Source organism: Cherax quadricarinatus, chromosome 2 (assembly GCF_038502225.1).
Source record: "Cherax quadricarinatus isolate ZL_2023a chromosome 2, ASM3850222v1, whole genome shotgun sequence".
NCBI lineage: Eukaryota > Metazoa > Arthropoda > Malacostraca > Decapoda > Parastacidae > Cherax > Cherax quadricarinatus.
Genome location: NC_091293.1, coordinates 21242623 through 21261644, shown reverse-complemented (window position 1 = coordinate 21261644; position 19022 = coordinate 21242623). Strand labels below are relative to the sequence as shown.

Here is a 19022-nt window from a genome sequence, read left to right as displayed (position 1 = left end):
AAAAAACATTAAGTAAATGGTCAGTATTTATATTAGCTATCAGGAAGAGCACAAAAACTAACATATACAAAAATATAATATATTAATAATAAGTAACCTTATGCAAAAACTCAATGCACATAAAAGGCCCAAAAATCTGGAATTCATTACCTGTGAATATAAAAGAAACACTGTCTGTTTATAAATTCAAGTCTCTTCTTAAAAATTGCTTAATCACCCACAACTAAATAAATACTGAATAATTGTATCTCATAAATGTTTAACCTGTGACCCTATCAAACTTTTTTTTTTTAATTACATTACCTAACAGAATACTCCATTCTTCTGAATGCACAGCAACTCAGCAAATGACCATATGACCTGTCTTTGAAATATTCATCTGTGCTTAATTGTCATTTGTTTACTGTAATTTTTACCACTGAATATATCATTGCTTAGTATTTATTTAGTTAATTTTAAGCCTGCCCATAATGTTCTGCATACGAGGGGCTTTTGGCATGTTACACTTAACCCTTTCAGGTTTTCGGCCGTACTAATACGGCTTACGCACCAGGGTTTTTGACGTACTAGTACGCCTAAATTCTAGCGCCCTCAAATCTAGTGAGAGAAAGCTGGTAGGCCTACATATGAAAGAATGGGTCTATGTGGTCAGTGTGCGCAGTATAAAAAAAAATCCTGCAGCACACAGTGCGTAATGAGAAAAAAAACTTTGACCGTCTTTTTGGATTAAAACAGTGACTTTGCACTGTATTTTCGTAAGGTATTTATTGTTGTATTCTAGTTTTCCTGGTCTCATTCTATAGAATGGAAGACATATTACAGAAATTGAGATGATTTTGACTGATTTTACATTGAAAAATACCTTGAAATTGAGCTCAAAGTAACAGAAATGTTCAATTTTTACCAAAGTTCAAAAGTAAATAAATCAAGCTAAGCATCCAATACACGTCAACTGGTGAGTCTAATATTCTTTCACAAGTGTGCAGATATTATTTATACCATTTTTTACACTAATGCAGTAGTCTGCATAACAGTAAATCTTCTATTTTTTGTGAGAATAAATATTCAAAGTGGAAAGCAAAAGAATGTAAGAGGGGCATTGGGACGTGACTAATGAACAGAGGAAATGTCATTTTAGTGCCAGGAATGTCTTTCTTGTTTATTCTGGACCTATTTGGAAATTGGCTTCTTTTGAAATTTGTGTGAAATTGGCAAAATTGCTAAATTCTGACCACTGTATTGGATAGTTGAAATCGATAAATGGGTGGTTTCTTGCACTCATTCGATAGAAAAAATGGAGTTCTAGCGAAATATTCATGATTTTTGTCGACTAGTACAGTGGAATTGGCCGAAAATAGGGCTCAAAGTGGGCAAAATCGCCGATGCGTAAACATCGTCGAGACCGCTAACTTCGCGAGAGCATAATTCCGTAAGTTTTCCATCAAATTTCATACTTTTGGTGTCATTATGATCGGGAAAAGATTCTCTATCTTTTCATAAGAAAAAATCATTTTTTTTTTTTTTTTTTTTTTTTTTTTTTTGAAATTTGGGCGACCCTGAGAACAAGTCTCTGAGAGGGCCTGTCAACCCTTAAAGGGTTAACCACTGTATTTCTTTGTACATTTATGTATCATATCCAAATTAATAATAATATAAATACAACAATCCCCTTCTGCCAGCCTCTTAGCCTGCAGGCAAAAACTATTATCTGTACCCTATAAAACAGGCCCTCAACATACTGGGAGGGCCTTACAAGTAAAATTGTGAGAGTACAAAAAAAATAACCTATGACCTAAACTTACCCAAATTACCACCCACATACTTAACCCCTTGACTGTCGTAACCCCAAATCCTGAGGCGTCTCTTGGTGTCGCAAAATTTCCAAAACAAAAAAAAATGTTTTTTTCTTGTGAAATGATAGAAAATCTTTTCCCGATTGTAATGACACCAAAAGGACGAAATTTGATGAAAACTGACCTAATTACACTCTTGCGAAGTTAGCGACCTCATCAATATTTACGAATCGGCAATTTTGCCCACTTTGAGCCCAATTTTCGGCTAATTCCTTTGTTCCAGTTGACCAAACTCATAGCTATTTCTTTAGAACTCCATTTTTTCTATCGATTGAGTACAAGAAACTGCCCATTTACTGATTTCAACTACCCAATAACGTGGTCAGAAATTTGCAATTTGGCCAATTTCACGAAAATTAAAAAATATGACAGTTTCAAAATAGGGTCTAGAATGAACAACACAGACATTCCTGGCTCTAAAATAACATTTTCTTTGTTAATCAGTCACAGCTCCAGGCCCCTCTGATATTACTCTTGCTTTCTATTTTGAATTTTTATTCAAACAAAAAATAAAAGATTTATTGTTATGCAGACTACTGCAATATTGTAAGAATTGTATAAATAACATCAACCCATTCATGACTGCATATTAGAATGGCTACTTGGACATTTATTGGAAAAAGACATCATTTGTTTACTTTTGAACATCGGCAAAAATCAAACATTTCCCCTACTTTGAGCTCCATTTCAAGGTTCTTTTCATAGTAAAACCAATCAAAATCACCTCTATTTCTATAATATGTTTAACATTCTATCAAATGAGACCAAGAAAACGAGAATACACCATAAATACTCTACGAAAATAGACCACAAAGTTGGCATTTTAATTAAAAGAAACGGTCGGAGTTTTTTTTCTCATTATGCACTGCGTGCAGCAGGATTTTTTAATATGGTGCACACTGACCACACAGACCCATTCTCTCACATGTGGGCCTACCAGCTTTCTCCTGCTTGATTTGAAGCCGCTAGAATTTATGAGTAAATATATGTGAAAAACAGTGGTTCGTAAGACGTATATATACGGCCAAAACAGTCAAAGGGTTAAACACCATGACATCTTGCTTCATCCACCAATCTAACAGTACTGACTACACACCTCTCCTCTCCTCTCCTGGCACTGTTCAGGACTATTATGCATCCATTTTCAGAACAACTCCCATCCACTGACATTATTAATGGAGCATTTTTTTATACACATATTTTTTACAGTGCCCTGCATAATACTGGTTTTGTTTGATATAGCATAGTTCTGGTTGTGAGCTGAATAGGCTGCCAGTGAGGTACAAGTCACATGTATTTTTAACATGAAGAATGGAAGTCTTTTGAAAATCATTTTTCTAAATGTATTATGCAGTATTGCTTATGTTCAACAAAACAAAAAGATGCTAAAGAGAAAAAGAGGAAAAATTGAACAGTATTGGAATTGGAGCTGAAATTTTAGTCTGATAAAGAGTAATACACTAACAACATATGTGTACATTGTGTATATGTAGCACAGAGTTGATTATAAGTCAATATTTAACAACTAAACTGCAGTTTTCTTTAGGGCACATAGTATACCTGTATTTTTATATTTGCCACTCTTCTACCAGCCTTCACACAACTCCAGACTTGTGCACAATTCCTCATTTTTATCTGACGAGTTTCTTGCCAGCTTTTGCTTCAGTGACTTTGTCAATTAGACTATTTCATATGTTCATTTCACTTTGGAAGAACAATAATTTCCTAGTGTATGTTCTTTGAGAATATGGCAGCTTGAAATTTCTTTCTTCATATAAAGTATGATACATTACACACAGTAAAGTGGAAGTACATACAGTATGACACATTACACAGTAAAGTGGCAGTGGTTGTGCTTTATGTTATCAGCTTACTATATTAATACTTTAAATTTATTTATGAGTTAAGTGACACACTGTATTGTATACAGTGGAACCTATACTTATGAGTTTAATCCGTTCCATGACCTTGCTCACAACTGGATTTGCTAGTTTGCAGAGTCAATTTTTCTCATTTAAATTAACGGAAATGGAATTAATTCGTTCCAGTGGAATTCCAGGCATGAGAAAATACTTCAATAATTTCCCTAATATCAACTCTACAGCTTATTTATCTATGAAAATTCATGTAATATGACATAATAAACAATGTTAATAACATACAAACATGATATATACACTAGAATGAATAAAATACATGTCATTAGGTTTGTGGCTAGTGGTGGTGAAAGCAGCCATTGTTGTTGGGGTTTATAGGGCCACCACAGCGGCCATTCCTGCTCCTGACTACACGTGTAGAGAACCTAGGATAACCCAAAAAAGTCAGACAGAGTGACTTATAAGTGCTACACTCTTAATTCAATTCAATTCAAGTTTATTCTCTATAAGGGTTACAATGTGGGGTTTACAGGTTTTGGGTATTGTGTGGTTTACTATAAAATACTAATTACAGAGGGGGCCACTAGGACACCTAGCATGGCTAGGCATTTTGGGCAGACTTAGATTAATTCTTAACATTAAATCCTTACAGATTATGGTGCTTCACTTAATTGCTACACTTAATTGTTACACTCTTAATGCTCCACTTAATTGTTACACTCTTAATGCTCCACTTAATTGCTACACTCTTAATGCTACACTTTGCCACTGCTGCTTCACGTTGTCTGCCACTGCTGCTTCATGTTGTCTGCCACTGCTGCTTCATGTTCTCTGCCACTGCTGCTTCATGTTGTCTGCCACTGCTGCTTCACGTTGTCTGCCACTGCTGCTTCATGTTGTCTACCACTGCTGCTTCATGTTCTCTGCCACTGCTGCTTCATGTTCTCTGCCACTGCTACTTCATGTTGTCTGCCACTGCTGCTTCATGTTCTCTGCCACTGCTACTTCATGTTGTCTGCCACTGCTGCTTCATGTTGTCTACCACTGCTGCTTCATGTTGTCTACCACTGCTGCTTCATGTTGTCTGCCACTGCTGCTTCATGTTGTCTACCACTGCTGCTTCATGTTGTCTGTCACTGCTGCTTCATGTTGTCTACCACTGCTGCTTCATGTTGTCTGCCACTGTTGCTTCATGTTGTCTGTTATTGCTGCTTCATGTTGTCTGCCAATGCTACCTCATGTTGTCTGCCACTGTTGCTTCATGTTGTCTACCACTGCTGCTTCATGTTGTCTGCCACTGCTACCTCATGTTGTCTGCCACTGCTGCTTCATGTTGTCTGTTATTGCTGCTTCATGTTGTCTGCCACTGTTGCTTCATGTTGTCTGTTATTGCTGCTTCATGTTGTCTGCCACTGTTGCTTCATGTTGTCTGTCACTGCTGCTTCATGTTGTCTGCCACTGTTGCTTCATGTTGTCTGCCACTGTTGCTTCATGTTGTCTGTTATTGCTGCTTCATGTTGTCTGCCACTGTTGCTTCATGTTGTCTGTTATTGCTGCTTCATGTTGTCTGCCACTGCTACCTCATGTTGTCTGCCACTGCTGCTTCATGTTGTCTACCACTGCTGCTTCATGTTGTCTGCCACTGCTACCTCATGTTGTCTGTCACTGCTGCTTCATGTTGTCTGCCACTGCTGCTTCATGTTGTCTGTTATTGCTGCTTCATGTTGTCTGCCACTGCTGCTTCATGTTGTCTACCACTGCTGCTTCATGTTGTCTGCCACTGCTGCTTCATGTTGTCTACCACTGCTACCTCATGTTGTCTGTCACTGCTGCTTCATGTTGTCTGCCACTGCTGCTTCATGTTGTCTACCACTGCTGCTTCATGTTGTCTGCCACTGCTACCTCATGTTGTCTACCACTGCTGCTTCATGTTGTCTACCACTGCTGCTTCATGTTGTCTACCACTGCTGCTTCATGTTGTCTGCCACTGCTACCTCATGTTGTCTGTCACTGCTGCTTCATGTTGTCTGCCACTGCTGCTTCATGTTGTCTACCACTGCTGCTTCATGTTGTCTGCCACTGCTACCTCATGTTGTCTGTCACTGCTGCTTCATGTTGTCTGCCACTGCTACCTCATGTTGTCTGCCACTGCTGCTTCATGTTGTCTGTCACTGCTGCTTCATGTTGTTTGTCACTGCTGCTTCATGTTGTCTGCCACTGCTGCTTCATGTTGTCTGCCACTGCTACCTCATGTTGTCTGCCACTGCTGCTTCATGTTGTCTGCCACTGCTACCCCATGTTGTCTGCCACTGCTGCTTCATGTTGTCTGCCACTGCTAGCTCATGATGCCTGCCAATGCTGCTTCATGTTGTCTGCCACTGCTACCTCATGATGTCTGCCACTGTTGCTTCATGTTGTCTGTCACTGCTGCTTCATGTTGTCTGCCACTGCTACCTCATGATGTCTGCCACTGTTGCTTCATGTTGTCTGCCACTGCTGCTTCATGTTGTCTGCCACTGCTGCTTCATGTTGTCTGCCACTGCTGCTTCATGTTGTCTGTTATTGCTGCTTCATGTTGTCTGCCACTGTTGCTTCATGTTGTCTGCCACTGCTGCTTCATGTTGTCTGCCACTGCTGCTTCATGTTGTCTGCCACTGCTGCTTCATGTTGTCTGCCACTGCTACCTCATGATGTCTACCACTGATGTCGCCAAAGAATCGAACATTTCTGCTATTTTGAGCTCAATTTCAAGGTACTTTTCATCATGAAACCAATTAAAATCATATTTATTTTTGTAGTATATCTTTCAATCTGTAACGTGAGACCAAATAAAACGAGAATACAACCATAAAAACCATACGAAAATATACCGCTAAGGGGAGGCTAATGGCTGAGAAGTGAACTCCATTATTTATGGTCTGATTTCTTTCATTTTTGGTGTTTACCTGGAGTTTACCTGGAGAGAGTTTCGGGGGTCAACGCCCCCGCGGCCCGGTCTGTGACCAGGCCTCCTGGTGGATCAGCGCCTGATCAACCAGGCTGTTGCTGCTGGCTGCACGCAAACCAACGTACGAGCCACAGCCCGGCTGATCAGGAACTGCCTTTAGGTGCTTGTCCAGTGCCAGCTTGAAGACTGCCAGGGGTCTGTTGGTAATCCCCCTTATGTGTGCTGGGAGGCAGTTGAACAGTCTCGGTCCCCTGACACTTATTGTATGGTCTCTTAACGTGCTAGTGACACCCCTGCTTTTCATTGGGGGGATGGTGCATCGTCTGCCAAGTCTTTTGCTTTCGTAGTGAGTGATTTTCGTGTGCAAGTTCGGTACTAGTCCCTCTAGGATTTTCCAGGTGTATATAATCATGTATCTCTCCCTCCTGCGTTCCAGGGAATACAGGTTTAGAAACCTCAAGCGCTCCCAGTAATTGAGGTGTTTTATCTCCGTTATGCGCGCCGTGAAGTTCTCTGTACATTTTCTAGGTCGGCAATTTCACCTGCCTTGAAAGGTGCTGTTAGAGTGCAGCAATATTCCAGCCTAGATAGAACAAGTGACCTGAAGAGTGTCATCATGGGCTTGGCCTCCCTAGTTTTGAAGGTTCTCATTATCCATCCTGTCATTTTTCTAGCAGATGCGATTGATACAATGTTATGGTCCTTGAAGGTGAGATCCTCCGACATAATCACTCCCAGGTCTTTGACGTTGGTGTTTCGCTCTATTTTGTGGCCAGAATTTGTTTTGTACTCTGATGAAGATTTAATTTCCTCATGTTTACCATATCTGAGTAATTGAAATTTCTCATCGTTGAACTTCATATTGTTTTCTGCAGCCCACTGAAAGATTTGGTTGATGTCCGCCTGGAGCCTTGCAGTGTCTGCAATGGAAGACACTGTCATGCAGATTCGGGTGTCATCTGCAAAGGAAGACACGGTGCTGTGGCTGACATCCTTGTCTATGTCGGATATGAGGATGAGGAACAAGATGGGAGCTAGTACTGTGCCTTGTGGAACAGAGCTTTTCACCGTAGCTGCCTCGGACTTTACTCTGTTGACGACTACTCTCTGTGTTCTGTTAGTGAGGAAATTATAGATCCATCGACCAACTTTTCCTGTTATTCCTTTAGCGCGCATTTTGTGCGCTATTACGCCATGGTCACACTTGTCGAAGGCTTTTGCAAAGTCTGTATATATTACATCTGCATTCTTTTTGTCTTCTAGTGCATTTAGGACCTTGTCGTAGTGATCCAGTAGTTGAGACAGACAGGAGCGACCTGTTCTAAACCCATGTTGCCCTGGGTTGTGTAACTGATGGGTTTCTAGATGGGTGGTGATCTTGCTTCTTAGGACCCTTTCAAAGATTTTTATGATATGGGATGTTAGTGCTATTGGTCTGTAGTTCTTTGCTGTTGCTTTACTGCCCCCTTTGTGGAGTGGGGCTATGTCTGTTGTTTTTAGTAACTGAGGGACGACCCCCGTGTCCATGCTCCCTCTCCATAGGATGGAAAAGGCTCGTGATAGAGGCTTCTTGCAGTTCTTGATGAACACAGAGTTCCATGAGTCTGGCCCTGGGGCAGAGTGCATGGGCATGTCATTTATCGCCTGTTCGAAGTCATTTGGCGTCAGGATAACATCGGATAGGCTTGTGTTAATCAAATTTTGTGGCTCTCTCATAAAAAATTCATTTTGATCTTCGACTCTCAGTCTGGTTAGCGGCTTGCTAAAAACTGAGTCATATTGGGACTTGAGTAGCTCACTCATTTCCTTGCTGTCATCTGTGTAGGACCCATCTTGTTTAAGTAGGGGCCCAATACTGGACGTTGTTCTCGATTTTGATTTGGCATAGGAGAAGAAATACTTTGGGTTTCTTTCGATTTCATTTATGGCTTTTAGTTCTTCCCGCGATTCCTGACTCCTAAAGGATTCTTTTAGCTTAAGTTCGATGCTTGCTATTTCTCTGACCAGTGTCTCCCTGCGCATTTCTGATATATTGACCTCTTTTAGCCGCTCTGTTATTCTTTTCCGTCGCCTGTAAAGGGAGCGCCTGTCTCTTTCTATTTTACATCTACTCCTCCTTTTTCTTAGAGGAATAAGCCTTGTGCATACATCGAGTGCCACCGAGTTAATCTGTTCTAGGCATAAGTTTGGGTCTGTGTTGCTTAGTATATCTTCCCAGCTTATATCGGTTAGGACTTGGTTTACTTGGTCCCACTTTATGTTTTTGTTATTGAAGTTGAATTTGGTGAATGCTCCCTCGTGACTAGTCTCATTTTGTCGGTCTGGGGCTCCACGCATACATGTCTGAACCTCAATTATGTTGTGATCTGAGTATATTGTTTTTGATATGGTGACATTTCTTATCAGATCATCATTGTTAGTGAAGATGAGGTCTAGTGTATTCTCCAGTCTAGTAGGCTCTATTATTTGCTGGTTTAAATTGAATTTTGTGCAGAGATTTAAAAGCTCGTGTGAGTGTGAGTTTTCATCAGAGCTGCCTCCTGGTGTTATTACTGCAACAATATTATTTGCTATATTCCTCCATTTTAGGTGCCTTAAGTTGAAATCCCCCAGGAGCAAGATGTTGGGTGCAGGAGCTGGAAGATTTTCCAGACAGTGGTCAATTTTTAACAGCTGTTCCTGGAATTGCTGGGATGTTGCATCCGGAGGCTTGTAGACTACCACAATGACTAGGTTTTGGTTCTCGACCTTTACTGCTAAAACTTCCACTACGTCATTTGAGGCATTAAGCAGTTCTGTGCAAACAAGTGACTCTGCAATGTACAGGCCAACCCCCCCCTTTTGCCTGTTCACTCTGTCACATCTGTATAGGTTGTAACCTGGGATCCATATTTCGTTGTCCAAGTGATCCTTTATGTGGGTCTCAGTGAAAGCCGCGAACATTGCCTTTGCCTCTGCAAGCAGTCCACGGATGAAAGGTATTTTGTTGTTTGTTGCTGGCTTTAGACCCTGTATATTTGCAAAGAAGAATGTTATCGGACTGGTGGTATTGTTGGTACTGGGGGGGGATTTTTTTTCCGGCATTAGTATCTGTATCTGTTGGTTTGGAGTGGAGGCCATCGACTGTGGTTCCACTCCAGGAATGACTGGATTTGGTGTACGATTTCTGCCATTTCCTGCCAGTTTTTTTTCCTTCCTGGCACTAAAAAACCTCTCCCTCTTGAGTGGCTGTGGCTACCCAGGTTTTCCCATGGCCTGGATGTTTTGTATCTTTTTGTCCCCTTTAGATGGTATGCCTGGCAATTTAAGTTATAGCACAGTCTTTCCTGTACTGAAGAGGTACACATTTCAGGGTGAAAAAGCTTACAGGAAGGGAGTTTGCATTTTCCTGTTGTCATATGGGCATGACATTTTCTAGGGTGGTCATAGTTGCATGTCCCATCTGTTTTTCCAGATTTCCCATGCCAGCAGATACCAAGTGCATAGTATGTGCACAGGCTTGGTTTCAGTTTGCCTTGGGTTTCTGTGACTGTGTACATTAAGAAGCATCTTTTCATCATACATTGCCCAAGTTTCAATAAGATAGTCCAACAAACAACTGAGATCCAATTCCCTAGATCAAGAACAAGAGCCCCCTCACCAGTGTCAATTAACCTCCCTTGAGGCCTGCTCGCATCTGGAAATTTTGCTCACGTCTGGAAGCAAAAAATCGACCGAGCAGCTGCTCGTATCTGGAAAAACTCACACATGGATGTACTCGTAAGTAGAGGTTCCACTGTATGTATATTTTTTGCATTTCTGTTAATAATGTACAATAGGACTCTGTATCTGTAAATTCAGTAACTGCTGTTTCAGTTATCCACAGTTTACCGTGGCCCAAAAATAATCCTTAATTTTGCTTAACAGTAGTCACAAAGCACAAAAGTAGTGATGCTGGCAGTACTTCAGATCCTAAGAGAAGATGTAAAGTGCTTCCCATCAGTGAAAAAGTGATAATTCTCTGCTTGTTGTGCATAATTTATCAATTAAACTTTATCTTAGATATGTATGTAAACTAAAAATGACTTATATTTATAGGGTTCACTACTGTCCTTGGTTTTGGGTATCCATAGTAAATCTTGGAACATATCCTCTACAGATACGGGGGAAATACTGTATATTGCATTATGTGTAGTCCTAATTTATCATAGTAGAATTCATGTTAGAGCTTCACTAACTGTTATGGTGTATCTTTCAGACTGTAAAACCAAAACCAACAAAACGTCCATAAAAAAGGTGAGTCTACTGGTTATGCTTGTTCCCTCACTTTCTCTCTGGATCTAATAAACTCACTCTTAATACTGATAAGACCTTCAACATGTTGCTTGGGAACAGAGCTGCAAATGTCCAACTAAATATTATCATTAATGGTTCTCCCATTGCAAAAAACAAAAAATATCTAAATCAGTTATCATCCTCTCCAAGATACAGTGGAACCTCGGTTTTCGTACGTTTCAATTTTCATGGGATTAGGTTTTCAATGACTTTTTCCATCGAAATTTTGTCCCAGTTTTCGTACATCACCTTGGTTTTCATAGAGTTGACAATCATCCATACCGAACGCATCCACCTGCTCGCCCGTGTCACTCGGCCACTCAAGTGCTGAGTGACTCAGTCTGGCTTTGTTTATTATTGAGTGAGCATCACCCCACATAGGAGATAGTGTTTTGGAGTCGTTAATTTGCACAAAGGCAAGGCAGTTGATGGGCTGTGGCTGACCCTGATAACCCTATGCCTGTTGTGGAATGTATTGTGTCTTTTGGGAAACCCATGCGGTTGGATGTGAGTAGCCAGGATGTGGAAGAGTTGATGGACGACCACAGGGAAGAGCTAACCACTGAAGAGCTGCAACACCTTCAACTGGAGCAGTAACAGATCACAGCTGAGGAAATTGCTTCCGAGGAGGAGGAAGAGAGAGGGGAGAATGTGCCTTCTTCAGTTATTAAGGACATATATGCAAAGTGGAGTGAGTTGCAGAGTTTTGCGAAGAAATATCACCCTAACAAAGCTGTTGCAAGCCGTGTCTGCAACATGTTCAGTGACAGTGCCTTGTCCCATTTTAGGCAAATCTTAAAGAGATGCCAGAAACAGACCTCTCTGGACAGATATTTTTTGCAGCAGGAGTACAGTGACTCTCAAGCTGGTCCTAGTGCCAGCAAAAGACAAAGAAAGGAAGTAACCCCAGATAGGGCCTTGATACCTGAAGTCCTTATGGAAGGGATTCCCCTTCCAAACAATAACCTCTCCTCTCTCTCCCCTCCTTGCCATCTTATATACACCAACAAGTCTTCAATTAAAATAAAAAATTATGTTAATTATTCATTTATCCATTTCATTAGTCATTTATATTTATTTTTCATTATTTTCTGTATGTAAAACTATAGTTATTCTCTATAAAATATACTTTATTTTAATATTTTTGGGTGTCTAGAACAGAGTAATTGGATTTACATTATTTCTTACGGGAAATATTGCTTCAGTTTTCACACAATTCGGTTTTCATCAGACTTTCTGGAATGAATTAATCACGAAAACTGAGGTTCCACTGTATGTTACTATGAACCTCAAAGAGCACTAGTTACATTATACTACTCTCTAATCTATCCCTGCCTCACCTATGCTATTTGTACCTGGAGATCCACTACAGCAAATCACCTAAACTCAGTAATAACTCAACAAAAAGTGGCTGGATGATTAATCACCTAGTCTATGTAGTGCCAGGCAATGCACTTCCCCACTCAAAAAGCTTAACCCTTTCAGGGTCCAGAGGCTAAATCTCAGAGTGACAGCCAGGGTCCAAGAATTTAAAAAAAAAATTTGTTATTTTTTCTTATGAAATGGTAGAGAATCGTTTTCTGAAGGTAATAAAGAAAAAGTACAAAATTTGTTGGAAAATTGACGAAATTATGCTTTCGCAAATTTTGATGAGTCAGTGATATTTATGCATTGGTGATTTTGCCGACTTTGACTCCCATTTTAGGCCAATTACATTATTCCAGTTGACCAAATTCTTAGCTATTTCACTAGTATTACTTCTATTTTATCGATTGACCACAAGAAATCACTCAGTCAACTGTTTCAACTACTCAATAAAGTGATCAGAAATTGGTAATTTGGCCAATTTAACACAAAGTTCAAAATATTCCAATTTCAAAATAGGATCCAGAATAAACAATGCAGGCATTCCTGGCACTAAACTAACATTTCCTCTGTTCATTAGTTATGTTTTCAGACTTTACAAATGAATTCCATTTTTATTTTTTTATTCACATAATGAATGTTTATTCACACCAAAAAATAGAAGAATTACTGTTATGCAATGTTGTAATAATTACATAAATAATATCAGCACATTCGTGGACGTATATTAGACCCACCAGCTGACGTGTATTAAACTCGTGACGACATTTGTTTACGCTTGAACATTGGCAAAAATTGAGCATTTCCGCTACTTTGAGAGGAACATTAAATCCGCCATACGAAGCATTTGAAAGCAAAAATTTTGCCTCGCCTTACGTGATTCGTCCGGGACGCGTCCCACGTGTGGCCTCAGCGCCAGTGTTTACAAGCTAGCCAGTGAGGTCGCATCTATGCATACATTCGGTACATTTCACATTATCCCAGTGTTTTTAGTGCTTGTAACTGCAAAATAAGTCACCATGGACCCCAAGAAAGCTTCTAGTGCCATCCCTGTGGTAAAAAGGGCGAGAATTAGTATGGAATTGAAAAAAGAGATTAACCCTTTGACTGTTTCCGACGTATAAATACGTCTTATGAGCCAATGTTTCTGACGTATTTATACGCACAAATTCTAGCGGCTTCAAATCGAGCGCCAAAGGCCTGGTAGGCCTACACGGGAGAGAATGGGTCTCAGTGGTCGGTGTGCACCCTGTGAAAAAAATCTGGGACCTAGCGGTGCATTGTGGGAACGCCATGTTGTCAGTCCATTTTCACCATGCCTCTCGGTAAGAAGTTCCTCACTCCTCGGCGGATTGGAGGTCTTTTGTTCCCAAGTGATAGCTCTAACAGCGATGAAAGTGTCAGTGACAGTGAATTCAAGGGTTTTCAAGTGAGTGTTACCGAAAAAAGTGCCCAGGATAACGTAAATAGTGACGAAAACCCAGATGACCCACAACCTTCGACCTCTGGTGCTGTGCCGGCTTGTTCACGTTCACGTTCGCCTGTACCAGGACGAAAGAGGAAACTATTTGGTCGTGTACAACACCCTGATGATAGCAGTGATAGTGATAGTGATAGTGATTTCAAAGTCATTGAAAGCAGTTCTAGTGACAGTGAGAGTGAATATTCCCCAGTGAAGCGCCAATATGTACGACGTAGCATGCGGTCTGGTAGTGTTTCATATGTTGTTCCAAGGGGAAGGAGAAACTCTGGGAGCACATCCCGTGGCCCAACACCACGACCTGATAGTGAAGATGATGATATTGTAACGATGGGTATGAATGGTGACAGTGAGGGAGGAGGCAGTGGTGGTGATAGTGAGGGTGGCACGGCCCATGTGGCACCATCACCGGGCCACGCTACTAGCCACGCGGCTGACTCAGCAGAACAACCAGCCTCACCCTACCCCACACTGCCACAACCTGCACCACCACAACCTGCACAGCCACAACCACGGTACAATATCCAGACCCCACCAGCAGACCGCATCTGGGATTGGCAGGACGGTGACGAGTTTGTTACCAGTCCCCATGACTTTGATGAAACACAAAGTGGAATAAAGCCATCTTGTCCACTTGGGAACAATGCCAGTGAACTGGACTGCTTTGAGTTATTTTTCGATGAACCCCTGATGGACATCATTGTCAGGGAAACAAATACATACTGTGATTACACCATGGCAAATACAATTCTCTCACCAAAATCACGGCTACACAAGTGGAAGGAGACAACTGTGGCAGAGATGTACCTGTTTTTTGCCACAATAATGCTTATGCCACATGTGTATAAGCACACTGTCACCACATACTGGACAACAGATCGCCTGATTTCAACTCCAGGTTTTAGTGACATTATAGGTGTCAATCGTTTCCTGATACTGTTGCGTATGTTACACTTTTCAGACAGAACCAGGCCTGACAGAAGCGACAGGTTATATAAGATAAGAAATGTGTTTATGTACCTGAAACAAAAGTGCTGCATGTATTTTTATCCCTTCAGGAAGCTTGTTATTGATGAGTCCTTGATTTTATTCAAAGGAAGACTCTCATTCAAGCAATATATACCAAGCAAGAGGAAACGCTTTGGTATAAAGCTATTTGTACTGTGTGATTGCAGAAGTGGTCTTGTTTTAGATATTATTGTGTACACTGGCAGTAATACTTTGAGAGATACCATGAAGTTATTGGGTATCTCTGGTGATGTGGTTCGAACAATGATGGAACCATATCTTGGTAAGGGGCATATGTTATTTACTGATAACTGGTACACAAGCCCCTTACTCAGTGATTTCTTGCGAGTGAACTTGACAGACGTGTGTGGCACAGTGTGTGGTAATCGCAAACATATGCCAAGGTTCGATGCTGGCACTCGCAGAGGTGAGGTGCAAGCCTTTGCTGCCAATGACATCATGGCATTTCGGTGGCATGACAAACGTGATGTCACATTGTTGACATCAGTTCACACAAACGAAATGGTACCCAGTGGCAGGGACAACAGAGAGACCAATGAACCCATTCTAAAGCCTGCAGCTGTCATGGACTACAACCTCAATATGCGCTTAGTGGACAAATGTGACATGCAGATTGGGTTTGCAGACTGTGTACGCAAGAGTTATAAGTGGTATATCAAACTTTTTTTCCATCTTGTTGATATCTCTATGCTAAATGCTTATAACATATACAAGTTGAAGACCAACAAAACACCAAAATATGGTGAATTTTGCCTGTCAGTAATCAGACAAATAATTGCAAAGTACAAAGGAGCAACTCCTGCAATAAACCAGCGCCCACAGACGTCATCTCGTTTGAGGCCTGGTGATCACTACCCCATACAACTGCCTCCTACTACTGCCAAGAAAAATGCTCAGAAGAGGTGTTATGTATGTATGCATACCACAAAACGCCCACAAACACGCAGAGACACTCGTTTTATGTGTGAGGAGTGTGAAGTGCCCCTCTGCATATACCCATGTTTCAAAGAGTTCCACAAGCTGCAGCAGTTCTAGGAACGTGGTTAGTGACTGTACATATGTATATATATTATGGAACAATAGTAATAAACATTGTTTTGTATTGTTTATTTGTGTAAACAAAGTGTATACACAAACTAATAGTGATAAAGTTTGTTCTGTTATTGTGTTGTAAATAATGAGTGTATATTTGAACAATGCACCTTACATTGGTCTCACAGGCCACATAAGTTACCTGGAAAAGAAAAATATTGAAAAATGCAAGAAACCTTTGAATTAGAGTAAATAAAAGAATACCGGGTGGGCGGCAGTCGCCGCTGTTGCCATACGCACGTCAATTTCTGCAAACTTTGCGGCTCTATATCTCGGTAAGTACTGATGGCAAAATTTTTTTTTTAGGCTTAAAACACTAGTAAAAATATTCCTAACATTTTCATAAGAAAAAATAATTTTTTTTTTTTCGAATATTTGGCAACATAGAATGACAGTTTCAGAGAGGGCCCTGAAACAGTCAAAGGGTTAAGGAAATGTGTGCAAAGTGGGTTGAACTGTAAACCTTTACGGATGAAAATTACCCTGACACAGCTACTGCAAGCCGTGTTGGCAACCTGTACAATGACAATGTTATGGCCCATTTTAGGAAGGTGTTAAAGGAACGGGAGGTACAGAGCTCTATGGACAGATTTGTTGTGCGACAGAGGTCCAGTGACTCTCAAGCTGGTCCTAGTGGCATTAAAAGAAGAAGGGAAGTAACCCCAGAAAAGGACTTGCTACCTCAAGTCCTAATGGAAGGGGATTCCCCTTCTAAACAATAACACTCTCCCCTCCTCCCATCCCATCAATCATCACCAGATCTTCAATAAAGGTAAGTGTCATGTATTCTATTCTTAGTAGAGTAGTAATTGTGCATGTCTTCTTCAGTTTGTGTGTATTAAAATTAATATTTCATGTGGTAAAAAAAAAAAGTTTCATACTTTGGGGTGTCAGGAACGGATTAATTTGATTTCCATTATTTCTTATGGGGAAAATTAATTCGGCTAACGATAATTTCGGCTTACGATGAGCTCTCAGGAACGGATTAATATCGTAAGGCGGGGGTCCACTGTATATAGTTGTGGTGTAGCATATAAAAAGTAAACAGCATTACAATTTACAATAATATAATAGTACAGTTATAATATTTAGTTAATCAAGCGGTTGTAAACTTTTTTGGGAGTTTTTTGGGTTACTTCAAACTGGCTATGTAATTTAGCATAGTGTTGATATGGTTAATTTTGGGAGATGATATGATTTTTAAGTAGAGTCCTAAATTGATTTGCAGGCAGGGGACCTTTTGCTGGTTCAGGCAGCAGTGCTGCATAGGGTGAGATGGACATGAGGGATGTTGAAGAGTGTTTTGTGCCTTGTGTTATGCCTGTGCGTTCTGTTGTAGCTGTCAAGAAGTTTGAGAGAAGGGTTTATACTGGAGTATAATGTTCTGTATATGTAGTAGGCACAATAATGTGAGTGAATATTTTGGATATTAAGTAAGTTCAAGCTGTTGAAGAGCGGTGGAGTGTGTTGCCAGATGTAGGAGTTGGTAATTAACTGCACAGCAGCTTTTTCTTGGGTTATTAATGGTTTAGGGTGATTGGCTGTGGTTGAACCCCAAGCACAAATACCTTAGGTGAGGTAAGAGTAGACTAGAGTGTGGTATAGTGCAAGGAGTACTGTTTGGGGTACATAGTACCGTACCTTGGAAAAGATGCCTACTGTTTTGGAGACTTTCTTGAATATATGTTGGATGTGGGTCTGAAATTTAAGATTTAGTAAAGGTGAAGACCTAGAAATTTGTCCCCAATGTGTCTTGTAATGGAGGAACCATTGATCAATATGTTTAGCTAGATATTTGAAGCTCTGTTTCCAAGCAGCATGAAATAGGTTTTGTCTGTATTGAGAGTGTGTTTGTTGGTCATCATCCATGTAGATATTTTTAGTAGCTCATCATTTGCAGTGTCTCTAAGCATAGCCAGGTTTGAGTGGGAGAAGACATAAATAGTGTCATCTGCGAATAGAATTGGTTTAAGGAGTTTAGATGCATTGGGGTGGTAATTGATGTAAATGAGAAATAGTAGGGGGCCAAGGACACTACCCTGTGGCACTCCAACAACTACAGGCTAAGTAGTGGAAGTAACGCCATTTGTGTAAACATACTGGTGTCTGTTGCTGAGATTTTGGGTAATAGAGGGAATGTTCTCTGACACTGTATCAATGCTTTCCATAGGTCTGTGAAGAGTCCCAGGGGATATTTCCTTTTTTCAAGTCCTGTATACAGTAGTTTGAGCATTTGTATAATTGCGTCATTTGTACTTTTTTTCAGTCTAAATCCAAACTGGCAGGGGTTAAGTATGGTGCGGGACAGTAGGTAGGAGTAAATTCAGTTGTGTATTATTTTTTCAAAGATTTTAGATAAGGGCAGGTTTGATATAGGTCCATAGTTATTCAGTTCCATTGGATCTCCTCCTTTGAGGATCGGCGTAAACCTTGCTGTCTTGAATATGGATGGGAAGGTTGAAGATTCCACAGATTTGTTAAATACAGTAGACTGTCATTTAACACGGTAGTTAGGTTCCTGAAAATGCCATGTTAGGTAAAATCATGTTAGATGAGCTGAAGAACTTATGGGAAAAATAGGGTTAAGTTCCTGGGAGCCCCCAAAAAGCCAAACAACTTTTTTTTAAACCAACAGATCTTACAAAAATAAAAGTGAATGTGTAATTGTAGTTCATTATCATGATGTATTATGTTGTTTTTACTGCCAAGATTACAAATACAACAGAAATAATAGTATTTCTTACCATAAATTGTGGGTGCTGGTACCAGAACCTCTACCATCAGGTTGATGGTAGAGGTTCTGGTACCGAAGTTGATGGTTGTACTGGAGTGTGCATAAATTTTGTAATGGTTTTCTGTTCTATTTTACCCTACAGTACATTATACAATTGATTGTAAGGCATCAGCTGCTCTAGACACCATTTCAGGTTCTCTTCAGTGAAAAATTCCAACTTTAAGTCATTCAGTAAGTCACTAAAGTCAGTCAGTCAAGTCAGTAAGACATTCAGTGAAGTCAGTAAGTCAGTCAGTCAAGTCAGAAAGTCATTCAGTCAAGTCAGTAAATC

The 19022-nt window shown here is 40.4% G+C and overlaps 1 protein-coding gene across 1 annotated transcript in view; it reads left to right on the top strand.

The window, feature by feature from the left end:
- Positions 1-19022, top strand: part of LOC128692057 (uncharacterized) — a 207767-nt gene that overhangs the window by 158489 nt on the left and 30256 nt on the right. Inside the window, exon 3 of the mRNA XM_070087587.1 lies at positions 10915-10952. Within this exon, the coding sequence (XP_069943688.1) occupies positions 10915-10952 (38 nt within the window). The remainder of the gene's footprint in view (positions 1-10914; positions 10953-19022) is intronic.